This window comes from Ptychodera flava, chromosome 17 (genome assembly GCF_041260155.1).
Source record: "Ptychodera flava strain L36383 chromosome 17, AS_Pfla_20210202, whole genome shotgun sequence".
In the NCBI taxonomy this organism is placed as follows: domain Eukaryota; kingdom Metazoa; phylum Hemichordata; class Enteropneusta; family Ptychoderidae; genus Ptychodera; species Ptychodera flava.
The window spans coordinates 29385770-29401201 of NC_091944.1; the positions used below are offsets into that span (position 1 = coordinate 29385770).

Here is a 15432-nt window from a genome sequence, read left to right on the forward strand (position 1 = left end):
CGTGCAAGTATCGACCCATTTACTTGTGTTTTAAATAGTTTTTTCATATTGCATTTACAATTTAGCACTCACAAACATCAGAGTGCAGTATTTATAGTTCCTTTACTGCATTACTCTATTTATTTTCTTAATATGATTGAATTTACCCCCGCTACCGCACAAAATACATGTCTACATTTTCTGTGTTAATTATAATTTGACATGATGGTGCACGCTATCGAGTTGTCCATATTTAAATTTGTCCTTCGGCATAATCAAATGTATTCGCAACCAGTGTTATTGAGAAGTTTCCCCACCTTTAAAACGGCAGTGTGCAGTGAAAGTACCTCCAACAGCAGAGATTCTAAGAAACAAAAGGTAAGTTAAATGAGATACCTACATGCTTATCCTTGACAATATTCGACAGGGAACACTTTTCGCATGGAAATATAAATAAAAAAGTTAAGAATTCCCTCTTTGCAATTAAAACGATTTTTGGAATAGGCTTGCACCAAATCTAGGTAGACTGAAGTTTGAATGGGAAAGAAAACCGTTGCAATACCAATACCTCGATACCTCAATACCACCAACTGTCCGTTAATATCTCTGTTAGCTTGTTTACCAAACATTTATAAATGCAACACTAGTACAAAAAATATCATTTCTCCACTTATCCGGAGATAATGGTGCTTGTATCCTGTCCTGGGCGTAAACACCGGTTAAAACGGGAGCACCTTTATGGTTTTTATAGCTAATTCACGGTCTATTATTGTTTTTCCGTTGCCAAAATGTTATAGTGGTGTGTGTAGTCATAATGTTAATAGTTTAAGTTATTGAAGGTGAGGTGTGGAATTTGTTTGACACACACTGGTTCCTTAAGACAGAGAGATTAATAACCAAAGAAATTTGGTTCTTATAACGTCTTAATTATATGACAACTCACTGATGCTCGCCTTGAATTTCGTGATTTGGTCTCCTTCGCCACCGCAAGCTGTACTTACCCTCAACGAGCTCCCGTAATGAAGAACGTCATGCATACATTTTTTTTATAACAGAACTAACAGCTGGACCCTCCCTCAGATTTATCCCAATAATGTGTCGCTGAAGTAACGATTCAGAGTCATTAACATTGTTTACAACATTGTTTACAACAGGACTGACAATGTTACAATCTCTGCTTAGTACCAGCGGACATTGCAGCAAGTTTATAATTTTACACTAAATGCAATGCCACTCAGGTGGTTTTGAAATATATCTGTGAAAACTACACTCTCATGCCCTTTGAATGAATTATACAGATCATAGAAATAGAGAGAAAGCTTAAGGTGCCTGTCATAGGCTAAATAAGGTCAATTTTGACCAAACGTCATCATTCAAATATATAGCTTTAAATTTAAATGGCACTACAAAACTTCACGAAATACAAACAGACAATTGGAACATGTGTATAACATCGAGCAGTCGGCCAACTCACTAGTATGACTTATATATCTCGAATTTTCACCAAAAACTATGTCAATATAGAAATGGTTGAAGTATACATGTATGTCAAATTATGTATATTTACTGATGCATTTTGTTCACCAATATATGTTGCATAATATGACATACAACTGCCGGCGATGATGATTTGCTATCAAGAGACTGTATTATCAGGTTTATACTAGCATGTCTATCCAGATTCTATAATTCGAACTATGCCTATCAGGAGAAACCTATTGTCATGTTTCAGATGTTGTACGTTTCTTTGACAGGGACTTTGGGCCTTTCAGACTTCTGCATTGATGAAAACCAATATATTTGTTTTCACTTTGGGCTACTCAAAAGCAAACACCCTCACAACTTTCAAGTTATATAAGTAAGCTTGATAAATCTCTTTTAGCGGGAATAGATATATGGAAATTTAGGGTAACAAAACAGCACAACAGTTCCAACAAGATTGATCAGTTTTACCCAAATAGTAAATAAAATCGACCTTCAGATGTCGATGTTTCAATATTACGGTATCTTGTGTATCAGTGGGAATAACAATATGACAAGTGGCTAAGGATGAATTTCCATGGGTAAGACTTTGAAACAAAATCACACGATGGAGACAGAGTTGACCATCAATTTGCACATCCTATAAATCTATATAAATCTAAATTCAAATCTATTTAATCCTATCATTCTGGTAATTGTTCCAGAATCATGGACATCGTAAAAGATGGTGGCAAGAACAGAAACGACACTGCAGTGTACGAATCATCATGCAAAGCACAGCAGCCACATGTACAGTGGCAAGGGCAAGGAGAAATTTGCGAGGCAGCTGCGACAAGATCATCTTTTCAAGAGGAACTTGACGAGCGCGCTCAAATCAACGACTCGGCAAAGAGCCAGGGTGATCCAGATATGATGTTCGGCATAGGAAGCTGGAGGCCACAATGTCTTCAGATATTTGCTAATTTCAAATTCGCATTCTTTCTTCTGTGCGTAAGCGGTTTCCTGTTCATGGTTGACTTCAGTTGTTTTATAGCAGGACTGACAAGTGTTCAGAAACGATACTCCCTAGATAGTACCCTTGTGGGACTCAATGCGACCATGTTTGATACGGCAACTTTAATATCGGTTGTGTTTGTCTCCTTCTTCTACGGCCAGCAAGATAGTCATCGTCCTCGGGTCATTGGCCTAAGTTTAATCTTTGCGGCTTCATTTCAGTGTTTAACGTCACTCCCGCATTTCCTGTCGGGCACGTACAGATACTCGTCCGTAGTGATTGGCACGAATGATACGACCTTGTGTTCAGGAAGTAACGGCAACTCGTCGGGCGAAATACTTGGCAACATGAGCGATATTTGCTCAATGATTGACGAAAGAGAAAGTATGCAGGCGGCCGTGCTTTCATTACTCGGGAACTTTTTTCTCGGAATGTCCTTCACACCCTTGACGATCTTAATTTCTTCCTATATAGATGATGGCGCTGGTAAACTGAAAGCCCCGCTCTACCTAGGTAAGGGAAGACAATAGAAGCATAATTTCATTACATACATGAACACTTAACAACTCATTAAATCTCGTTCATATATATATATACATGAACACTTAACAACTCATTAAATCTCGTTCATATATATATATATATATATATATATATATATATATATATATATCGTGCATTCTGCAATCTTCAGACTGAAGTGACAGGATACTTTGTTAGTTACTTACGAACCATTCTGTATGTGCGCGCATACATACATACACACTTTCATACAAACATACATACATACATACATACATACATACATACATACATACATACATACATACACAATTACATAATTACACACTTACATAATTACACACATACATATGTACATACATACATATGATTAAGCGACAAACACCGATAAAAGTAAGGTGTGTTTTACCTGTTCAATACATTCAGATATGCATCGAAAATTTTAATTAAGAAAATACAAAAGCTGACGACGCCAACCCTTCCCGTCACGAATATAAATGATGTTTACTTACACCTTTGCAGGCATTTATCATACGATTGAAAATCTTGGAATAGTTATTGGATTCCCTATTTCATCATTATTCATCGACCTGTACGTTGACTTCGACCGTGTTAACATGTCCAGCATCGACATAGACCCTAACGACACACGATGGGTCGGAGCTTGGTGGCTTGGATATCTCGTTAACGGTACCCTCACTCTCGTAATTGGCATTCCAATTATGCTCCTCCCGAAGAGATTTTCTCCACCGCGGGAAAACGATGCTATGATGACCGCACCTTCCATAGTGACAAGTTGCGATGATAGCGATACTATTGTTGAGCGAGAGGCCATAAGACGCTTCAAAGGTAAAGGCAGAGTAAAGTAATTAAAGGTAAAAGGGTATCCTGTTATTTTAATAGTATGTGCAAGGTGAAAGTAATATACAGTCATTTGCATACTTTAGTAATTACACTAACTTTTCTGACTTCGATCTTCATGTTGCACAAAAATGTCTTTGATCGCAAACAGTTTGTATTTCATAGGACTCTTGGATTAAGTCTTTATATCTATAGTCCATTACTATATTCATTCCAAAACCCTATGCAGAACATCATATTCAATTACAACAATGCATTTACTTTCATAAGCGTGACCCTCGAATGTTATACTACAGGGTGATTTCTTCCTTACTTCTTTCGCGCCAATTTAAGAATACTGTATATGTAACTTTGAACAGATCTTATCATATCAAACCCGTCCAACAAATGCCAATATTAAAGTGATATGTATTCTCTTTTTGTTAGAGTTTCCATCAGCAGTTCGTCGACTCTTCAGCAATGTGCCTCTGATGTCTATATCTATTGCGTTTGGCTGTGAGACGGCCATTTTGTCTGGTTTGCTTACGTATTCCCCAAAATATATCGAAAATCAATTCAGAGTGTCTGCTGCCACGGCAGCTTTAATGACAGGTTTGTCTTACTTTTTCTTTATGTATTGGGTTCAAGGCACAACAGTTCTTGAAAAGCTTATCGCACTTCACTACACTACACTACACTACACTACACTACACTACACTACACTACACTACACTACACTACACTACACTACACTACACTACACTACACTACGCTATTGTACACAACACCACATCACACTACACTTTGCTATGCTGTGCTATACTACACTACACTACACTACACTTTGCTATGCTAGCTATACTACACTACACTACACTACACTACACTACACTACACTACACTACACTACACTACGCTATTGCACACAACACCACATCACACTACACTTTGCTATGCTATGCTATTCTACACTACACTACACTACACTACACTTTGCTATACTATGCTATACTACACTACACTACACTACACTACTCTACTCTACGCTACACTACACTACACGATACTGCACTACACTACACTACACTACACTAAACTAAACTACACTACACTACACTACACTACACTACACTACACTACACTACACTACACTACACTACACTACACTACACTGGACTAGACTAGACTAGACTAGACTAGACTAGGCTAGACTAGACTAGACTAGACTAGACTAGACTACACTACACTATGACAAATATGACACATGGCCATTGTATTACCCCTATTTGTAACAATCAACCCTATTTGTAACAAAATTTAATTTTCAAAAAAACTTTGCCATATATGTTGAAATATTAATAAAATATGCATATTTGTATGTTTGAGGGTAATTTTCTTTTTTTTTCCTTGTCAAAACTCATTTTTCCGAAACTGCTTTTGTTACAAATTGGGTTGATTGTTACAAATAGGGGTGACATGTATCACCCCTATTTGTAACAATCAACCCTATTTGTAACAAAATTTAATTTTCAAAAAAACTTTGCCATATATGTTGAAATATTAATGAAATATGCATATTTGTATGTTTGAGGGCAATTTTCTTTTTTTTTTCCTTGTCAAAACTCATTTTTCCGAAACTGCTTTTGTTACAAATTGGGTTGATTGTTACAAATAGGGGTGACATATGTCAACCCTATTTGTAACAATCAACCCTATTTGTAACAAAACCTAAATTTCAAAGAAACTTGGCCGTATTTGATGAAATCTTGATGAAATATACATATAAGTATGTTCGGGGGCAATTTTCTTTGTTTTCCTTGTTGAAACTCATTTTTCCGAAAATGCTCGTGAGATTAAATTTCGTTGTGCAGGTTCCTAGGGATAAGAGCCCTACTCGTAAGATATAATCAAGTCGTGCAGATACATGCCAAAGGTTTGTTTCGGGGCAATTTTCACCATTTTCGGTCAAAAATGTTGAAAATCTTGTTTTCTGACCGAAATCATACTATACCTATATGGGGTTAACTTTTGTTACAAATTGGGTTGATTGTTACAAATAGGGTTGACGTGTCAACCCTATTTGTAACAATCAACCCTATTTGTAACAAAATTTAACCAACTTGAAACAAAACCTAATTTTCTACAAAACTTGGCCGTATTTGATGAAATCTTGATGAAATGTACATATTAGTATGTTTTGGGGCAACTTTTATTTTTTCCTTGTCGAAACTCATTTTTTCCGAAAATGCTCGTTAGATTAACTTTCGTTGTGCAGGTTGCCTAGTATAAGAGGCCTATACGTAAGATATAATCAAGTTGTGCAGATAGGTTTGTTTCGGGGCAATTTTCCCCAATTTCGGTCAAAAATGTTAAAAATCTTGTTTTCTGACAGAAATCATACTAAACCTATATTTGGTTAACTTTTGTTACAAATTGGGTTGATTGTTACAAATAGGGTTGACGTGTCAACCCTATTTGTAACAATCAACCCTATTTGTAACAATCAACCCTATTTGTAACAAAATTTATACCAACTTGAAACAAAACCTAATTTTCTAAAAAACTTGGCCGTATTTGATGAAATCTTGATGAAATATACATATTAGTATGTTTTGGGGCAATTTTTATTTTTTCCTTGTCGAAACTTATTTTTTCCGAAAATTTTCGTTAGATCAACTTTCGTTGTGCAGGTTGCCTAGTATAAGAGGCCTACTCGTAACATATAATCGAGTTTTGCAGATACATGCCAAAGGTTTTTTCGGGGCAATTTTCCCTAATTTCGGTCGAAAATGTTAAAAATCTTGTTTTCTGACCGAAATCATACTAAACCTATATGGGGTTAACTTTTGTTACAAATTGGGTTGATTGTTACAAATAGGGTTGACGTGTCAACCCTATTTGTAACAATCAACCCTATTTGTAACAATCAACCCTATTTGTAACAAAATTTAACCAACTTGAAACAAAACCTAATTTTCAAAAAACTTGGCCGTATTTGATGAAATCTTGATGAAATATACATATTAGTATGTTCGGGGGCAATTTTACTTGTTTTTTCCTTGTCGAAACTCATTTTTTCTTAAACTACTCATTAGATAAAATTTCGGCGTGCAGGTTTCTAGGGATAAAAGGCCTCCATCTAAGAGGTAATCATGTTTTTCAGATACATGCCAAAATTTGGTGGGGGCATCAGTCACTAATTTTGGTCTAAAATGCAAAACAAATCTTCTTGTCTGACAGAAGTCATACTAACCCTATTTGTATCAAAAGTTAACGCTATTTGTACCACTTAAAACATAAATTTTGCTCTTCCAATAACATGGTTTCAAAATAGGGCAGTTAGGTCGGCTGGTTTTCTTTTTCCCAATTTTTTTTTAAATATGCACTTTTCAGGGGTTCAGGGCGATCTAACACTTACCACAACATTTCCAGAAAAAGCGTATCATACATATTAAAGGACTAATTACATAGAAGACGTCGACGTCCCAAGCAAAAATCAAATATCAGGTGACGAACACGTGATTTTACGGGGGTTTTCTGTCTTTTTTGTTTCTTCCGTGTTTACGTTGCTAAAAAGTTTAGGGTGGCAGTCTAAAAAATAGGGTAGGTCGGGTTATCGGAACAGGACAACTTATTTCTTTTGCCTATCCTATCCATCTGCAGGCCACCGAGACTTTGGTCGGCCTCTGTAAAGGATGCTTCATAGTAACTGAAATCATCATCAAACTTTAAATTTTAAAAACTTTCAATAACGTCGCCCTCGAGTTCTATATTTTTTTCCTCCTTCAGTCGTATTTTTCTCTGTATTACTCCGCTAATAATGCCGTACAGCAATGACAATGCCGTAAAATCGATAATTTTATCAAGCTTCAGCAGCCGAAAACCATATGGAATTAAGGCAGAAAGGACCCATCATGTAGTTACTCATAACCCAAGCCAGGCACAGATAGGTGAGACACTACACATACGGTGTCCAAAGTTAGAGAGTGGAGTCGTTTATGTTCCAGATACCTTCGATCTGGTATTTGACCTTATAGTATCGGTCACCCAAATAACCGAGTAGTTCAGAATATCATAAAAATATAATCAAGTGCATTGTTTTAGAATTCGAGGGACAGATACTTCTCGATCTTAGTAATCATAATGTTATTGAATGTTATCGTGATCCCTATGAACATAAAAAGTAGAGATGAAACGTGATTCTGAAGAGTATTCAGAATGAAAATCTCCGAATCTAAGAAGTGGTGCGGCCGATGCAGATAATAACATCGTTTATGATAGTCTACCTCTTGAGGTTTATGATACGAAATATGCCATGCACTTGATCTCCCTTCATCAAAGGTCATAGGGTTACTTATCATCAGCGCTCGGCAGCAACATCGAGTGGGAAATTACCCTTGTGTGTCTGTCTCCTAGTTAATTGTCAGTGAAAATCTCCCTTCAGCAGGTTATACAAACTGACGAATATTCAATTTGAATATTAAAATGGTTGTAGACTTCATGACACTACTGACACTGGAAATGCATTCAACATTTGAATTTACAGTTGAGAAATACCTAAAAAAAACAACATTTTCCGACGTTGAAATATTTCAGGGCTAAAAGCAAAACTAAGAAATCATTCTTGATATAAAGCAAATGCAAAACCAACTGGAACGTTCCAATGCCTGCTCAGATGATCAACCAAACCAACCTTTAAGGGACCCATCAAAGGCAAAATTCTTAGATACTCGCCTACATGCAATACCCAATCGATTTCAAGAAAAAATGTAGCATTCTTCACAAGCAAATTAATAGACAGAGAATGCACGGCAACATAAACCAAACAGAAACCATACTCAAAACCGTAAATAGAAAAAACAAACAAACAAACATTCACAACATAAAATGACTTGATCTTCACAACAACATTTAGGCTCAACACATATCAAAACAAAGGATAAAAAAGAAAGCCCGTCAAAATATTTGGAAGAACTTGATAAGTGGGAAGCAATAAAAACCCTTTTGCCGAAACAACCAACAAGAGCCTACAATAAACAACAAGTGTATAAATTAAAGCAGCGGCATTGAGGGTTCAAATGAATCCAAACAAATGCCAAGGCCGTATCTGTGATGAATTATCTGAAAATTAGGTAAAACGTCACCACAAGGAACCTTCATACAAAATGTCAAAGCAATAGGACGAGTAGATTCTAAGAAGAAGATTTTTGACCTGTTTTTTTAGCAAAAATGGCGAAATTGCCAAAAAAGAGTCGTGCATAGATCAGCACAATTCAATACGTCTTGAAGGAATTATCTCCAGAAACCTGTATACCAAATTTCAAAACAAACCACCTCGCCATTTTAGAAAACATATTTTTTTGAAAAACGACATATTTCCCCAAAATATAGACCTAAATACGCATATTTCATCAAGATTTCATCAAATACGGCCAAGTTTTTTGAAAATTAGGTTTTTTTTACAAAATTATTAAATGTTGTTACAAATAGGGTTGATTGTTACAAATAGGGTTTACACGTCAACCCTATTTGTAACAATCAACCCAATTTGTAACAAAAGTTAACCCCATATAGGTTTAGTATGATTTCGGTCAGAAAACAAGATTTTTAACATTTTTGACCGAAATTGGTGAAAATTGCCCTGAAACAAACCTATCTGCACAACTTGATTATATATTACGAGTAGGCCTCTTATACTAGGCAACCTGCACAACGAAAGTTAATCTAACGAGCATTTTCGGAAAAAATGAGTTTCGACAAGGAAAAATAAAAATTGCCCAAAACATACTAATATGTACATTTCATCAAGATTTCATCAAATACGGCCAAGTTTTGTAGAAAATTAGGTTTTGTTTCAAGTTCGTTAAATTTTGTTACAAATAGGGTTGATTGTTACAAATAGGGTTGACACATGTCACCCCTATTTGTAACAATCAACCCAATTTGTAACAAAAGCAGTTTCGGAAAAATGAGTTTTGACAAGGAAAAAAAAAGAAATTGCCCTCAAACATACAAATATGCATATTTTATTAATATTTCAACATATACGGCAAAGTTTTTTTGAAAATTAAATTTTGTTACAAATAGGGTTGATTGTTACAAATAGGGGTGATACGTGTCACCCCTATTTGTAACAATCAACCCAATTTGTAACAAAAGCAGTTTCGGAAAAATGAGTTTTGACAAGGAAAAAAAAGAAAATTGCCCTCAAACATACAAATATGCATATTTTATTAATATTTCAACATATATGGCAAAGTTTTTTTGAAAATTAAATTTTATTACAAATAGGGTTGATTGTTACAAATAGGGGTGATACGTGTCACCCCTATTTGTAACAATCAACCCAATTTGTAACAAAAGCAGTTTCGGAAAAATGAGTTTTGACAAGGAAAAAAAAGAAAATTGCCCTCAAACATACAAATATGCATATTTTATTAATATTTCAACATATATGGCAAAGTTTTTTTGAAAATTAAATTTTGTTACAAATAGGGTTGATTGTTACAAATAGGGGTAATACAGCCATCAGGCTTTCAAAAAATTAAATGCTGTCCATATATGCAAAAGTAAAAATGAAAAATTTGTGAAGCACTGATATGATTTCGTGATTAGTATTATATATTATTGCCTGAATACATGGGTTTAGGTGCCCGAGAGCATGTGACAATTTGCCCGACGCCAGGAGGGCAAATTGTCTCCTGCTGCGAGGGCACATAAACCCATGTATTCAGGCAATAATATTTTTATTACATGCCTCTTCAAAGTTAATGCTATATGACATTTAGTTACAAGCAGGGCATTTTCAAACATTTTTACCATTGTCGACCAGCGTCAAACAGATTTTAACGAAAGTCAAAATAGCAGTGCGCGCATGGATATTTTACATGTAGCGTTAAGCGTCTACTTTGACGTCGAAAACATCAAAAGGCTTCACTGGCCCGGGTAACCATGAAAACCCGTCAGTACATCGTTCACCAGCCCGCTAATATCCCGGATGTTCCTATTCAAATCAATGCACTGATTTGCAATCACCTCGAGGCATGTAATAAACCGCACCTTCTAAGCATTCTACATACTACACTGAACCTTAACATGTCAAATGTACATATGGAATCGGATTAAGTTAACTGTCTTCTTGTACCAAGAAAGACCAATGACTATATCCTTTCATTAATTTACACGCACTTATTCGAGTCGATGAATATAGTCACTCCACAGACACACAGACATACATATACATACATATACGCACGCATGCCCTCACGCGAACAAATACCGGATATTATTTGTTTCGGTATATTTATATACCGGAGTGTTTTGAACATGTTTCTCACTTTTACGATGAAGGTATCGTTTTTCTACTCTCATCATCATTGGGTATCCTGACCGGCGGCGTACTCATGCGTTACTTAAAATTATCACCATTGGTGACGGCGAAAGCCCTGGTCGTATTTGGAGTCATCACCTTGTTACTGCCCATCCCATTGTTGTTTCTGGGCTGTGAGCAAGACAGCTTTGCCGGTGTATCGGTTCCTTACTCAGATTTGACCAATTCATCGATTAGGTGAGAAATATCTGTATTGTCGGCAGTTGTTTCAGTGAAATCGTGTCGTATTTTGAACTCTCATGTACAGGGTTATGCTACAAGAGGGCGATTACTGTTGGTAAAAATCCCGCTTAATTAAACATAATTAAAATTCATGCAATCATACATGATTGTGATTTAAATTGATTAAGAAGGAGGAAGTATATTAAATGAAAATTATAGTATTTTCCTTGAGACTTTCATTTGTTATAGTTTGTGATGTTATGATCTAAATTGTTAAGGTTCATTACGGTGAAATACTCGATTTTACTAAGATTTCAACAGCTCAATATTGGTTTCTTAGCAGGAATGATATGTAAACAGGTCGAACGGATGCCATTATTTGTTTTAGCATACATTTATGCTTTTCCTTTCAAGTAATTGAAGACACCAGAGGATTACTGTGCTTATTACTGATCTAGCACGTATATTACATGCCGTAATTATATCGTTCTTATTGGAAGAAATTCATAAAAAAGCCTCTTGGAAAGTCTCTTAATCTTCTCCCCTACATCCCCATTGTAACGACCTTATGCTACATGGTAACCATCTTTCCCAGTACAGTAATTTCTCTGCTGGTTGTATACACTGCATCTTTTTGTTGTACAGGATGATACACAAATGCCCCTAGCTGTTAGACTTGTGAAAAGTAGAATGTAAGTGTAATGCCGAATGCTTAGTTTTCAATATTCCGACTTTAAATATATATATGAGAACATCATAGCTCCAAGGGTCTATGCCAAAACCTAATGTGTATCTCAGACATCTCAGACACAAATTGTAAGAAGAAACATGACTATTTCTTAGTGATATTTCGCTTAAACATATCTCAGTGGCAGTAATCCATTATATCATGGGAGGCTTTAATGATGACATCGTACATGGTATTACGCAATTGTAGATTTCAGAGGCAAGTAGGCAGGTAGAACATTCTCGCTAATGGACGGAGACAGAATGCATTCCTATACATCTTATAAAACAGGCCCGTCGATGATCTCGCCGATGAAGGTTATATACGTTTTAGCTAAATTGAGATTACGCTTGTTTACCAACTCATTTTTAATTGTACAAGATGCAAATCTACTTTAGCTTGCATTGACAGATACTTTCTCAAGAAATCTAACAAAGGCGGACGGTTTAGATGTTTCCCGTTGTGAAAAAAATCGGTAAATGTTCTACAACCACATTCTTGCCTTTGGTTGCCGTAAAAGAATCGCATGGTTCGTTCAAACATAAAACCACACGCTTCTAGCTACGGCTCTTAAAATAGCATTGGCAATGTACAGTTCCGCCACTTTGCATTGATATAGCACGGACTTTTTAGAAGAGAATAATTGACTGAATAATGATAAAAAGATTATCAGTGTTCAAAAGTTAATTGAGCATATTTTGTGTAATTCGTTCAATTCCAACCTCCTTTCAGAAATAGCTCATTTATCAACTTTGGTCCATCCCAATTTGTATCGGCCTGCAATTTGAACTGCGGTTGTTCAGTCACCGAATATGATCCAGTGTGCGGCATTGACGGCCTGACTTATAAGTCTCCATGTTTTGCAGGATGTACCGAAGCCATAACCAAAGAGGTAATAGTGGCGGTTAACCTCAGTTTTGACAAAATTCAAAATTGTTGTTTCTCAATAACTTTTCACATCGGGTTCATATATATGTGGACTAGTCTCAAGCACATTATGATCGTAAGTGTACGCGTAACAGTCTATTTCAAACTCATGTTAAGCAACTCTCAACTCATGATTTGAGCTTTTTTGCTTTAATGACAACAAGAAGATTTATGCTATGGCATATCAGGAAGATGGCTTTATCTTCTGTTCATAGGTTTGTGTACACCACAATTGTTAAAACAAAACGAATTGAATCAAGTGTATAATAAATACAAGTATACTATATATAAATACAATTCTTTTTTCGAACTTAGGACTCTCGTTACACGTGTGCATACCTCATTTGTCGTAGACATGGTCCATTGAGTAAACATTCGTATGGAATCATAGACAGTTACTTGCTTCTACTGTCAATCGGATTAAATTGACAATAAAGATAGTGGTTTTCTCTGTTTTGAACCTAGAACTTCAACTCCTGTGGATGTATTGGGCCCATATCTCAGCATGAAGAAGGAGGGACGGCTGTTGGTGGTATTTGTGGCAAAAGCTGTTGGGGAATGTTTGAAATATTTATAGTTTTCTCGTCTTTCGCAAGTTTCGTGTCTGCGGTACCTATCACTGCGTACATTATGCTGCCTTTACGGTGTGTATATCATTCATCAGCTTTCCACGATACTGAAAAAGGTCTAGAAACTAAAAAATAGTTTTCTTATTTATATGTGAAATCACGGTAGCCGGCTAAAATCTCATCGACTATAAAATTGGACATATAAACAGGTGTAATAATCAATAGCATTCAAGGTAAATAAATAATTTGCCAGGCCTAAAGAGCAAATAGAAAATGGCGATAACAATAAAGTCATTTTCAACCACTGTTTAGTGGAGGTACAAGTGTCCGGAATAGGTAGGCTTACACTAAACAGATACACCCTCACTATATAATAGTAAAGAGTTCTAACGTTTTTTTTAAACAAATAAAACCGCTATGCTTCTTTGTTCTCCACCAGCGTTGTTACACCAGAGGACAAGCCTTTCGCTCTTGGCATTCGACAGTTCTTCGCTGAAGTCATCGGTAAGTAAATTCGACTTCATTTGAGTATCTCTGTCAAGAAATTCAGAATCTACCTCGACGTCAGAGCAACGCATCTGAATTAGAAATCCTAAGATGTCAACGTTAAAGATATCATAATGTAACAACTTATAATATATTGAAATTCGAAATGTGTGATTATAAGATGACATAGCGTTAAACAATCATAAACCATCTTTGTTTTCTGCTTTTAATTGCCATTATTTTCCTGTAGCTGGGAAAAATCAACAACGCATTATTGATGAAGGCAATCCCATTATTGATTAGCATTTTACTTATGACAGTTCTCCTTTCGTGAATACGTGTCGCGACGATGTAAGACGTATGAAATGTCAAATTTGAGGAAGCCAGAAATTTTAAAACAGGATGCATTATAAATATCTTTTTCAAAGACTTTGGATGAAATATCCGAAACAACGCAAAGCATTATAAAACTTTAATTTTCTGTCAATTTTTTTCAGGTTGGGTGCCAACGCCCGTTTATATGGGTTACGTCATCGATTCAGCGTGTTTGTTCTGGGGAGTGTCAGAATGTAGCATTTTCAGTACCTGTTGGAATTACGACCTCTTCGATATCGATTGAAAATGATGATATTCGAGATTGTGTTAAAGGCCTGCGCACTAACCATGTATCTTGTCCTCTGGCTGTCCCTCAGTAAGAAAGCAAAGGAGTTGAAATCTAGTGGCCAGGACTCTATGGACGGAGCATTAGGTTTATAATACAAGAATTGATGATGTCAGCGTAAATCTGACTTTGTAAAATAATTGGAGAATAAGCTAATGTTCTGTCACTTTATGCGTTTGTTTGAAACAAACACAAACGAACAAAAACATAATTCATTTTCAAAATTTTCTCCCTCACAATTAAAGCGAATTTTTTCTCTGAAATCTTCCCATTATTTCAAATAGATAACATTTTCACCCTTCGAATCATTGGACAACAATAATAATTGAGGAGCTGTCATAGGGCCGTGGTCATGGTAATGGACTCACTCACCGTCGGGAGATGGTACATTCGAGAGGCGAGGATGGTAATGTACCAAGCAGCAAGGCACTCCTCATAGCTCTATTTGACAATGAGTATTCATCCAGACATTAGGTTTCACCTAGTGGATGAGGGAACAAACAAACAAACAAACAAACAAACAAACAAACAAATAAATAAATAAATAAATAAATAAATAAATAAATAAATTTACGAGTAGATAAGCTTCTTGCGATACTATTTAGTTAAAGTTTGATTAATAAAATCTACGAAGTTGAAAAGACGCCCTGAGTTGATTTAAAACTGTCGCCACCGAAGCAAATATTATTTATC

At 35.9% G+C, this 15432-nt stretch overlaps 1 protein-coding gene across 1 annotated transcript; it reads left to right on the forward strand.

The window, feature by feature from the left end:
• Nucleotides 1–3594: 3594 nt before the first annotated feature.
• Nucleotides 3595–14697, forward strand: LOC139116360 (solute carrier organic anion transporter family member 1C1-like). Its single transcript, XM_070678996.1, has 4 exons — nucleotides 3595–3826; nucleotides 11168–11384; nucleotides 14032–14096; nucleotides 14576–14697. The coding sequence occupies exons 1-4, from the start codon at nucleotides 3595–3597 to the stop codon at nucleotides 14695–14697; spliced, it is 636 nt and encodes a 211-aa protein (XP_070535097.1).
• The last annotated feature ends 735 nt before the right edge of the window (nucleotides 14698–15432 follow it).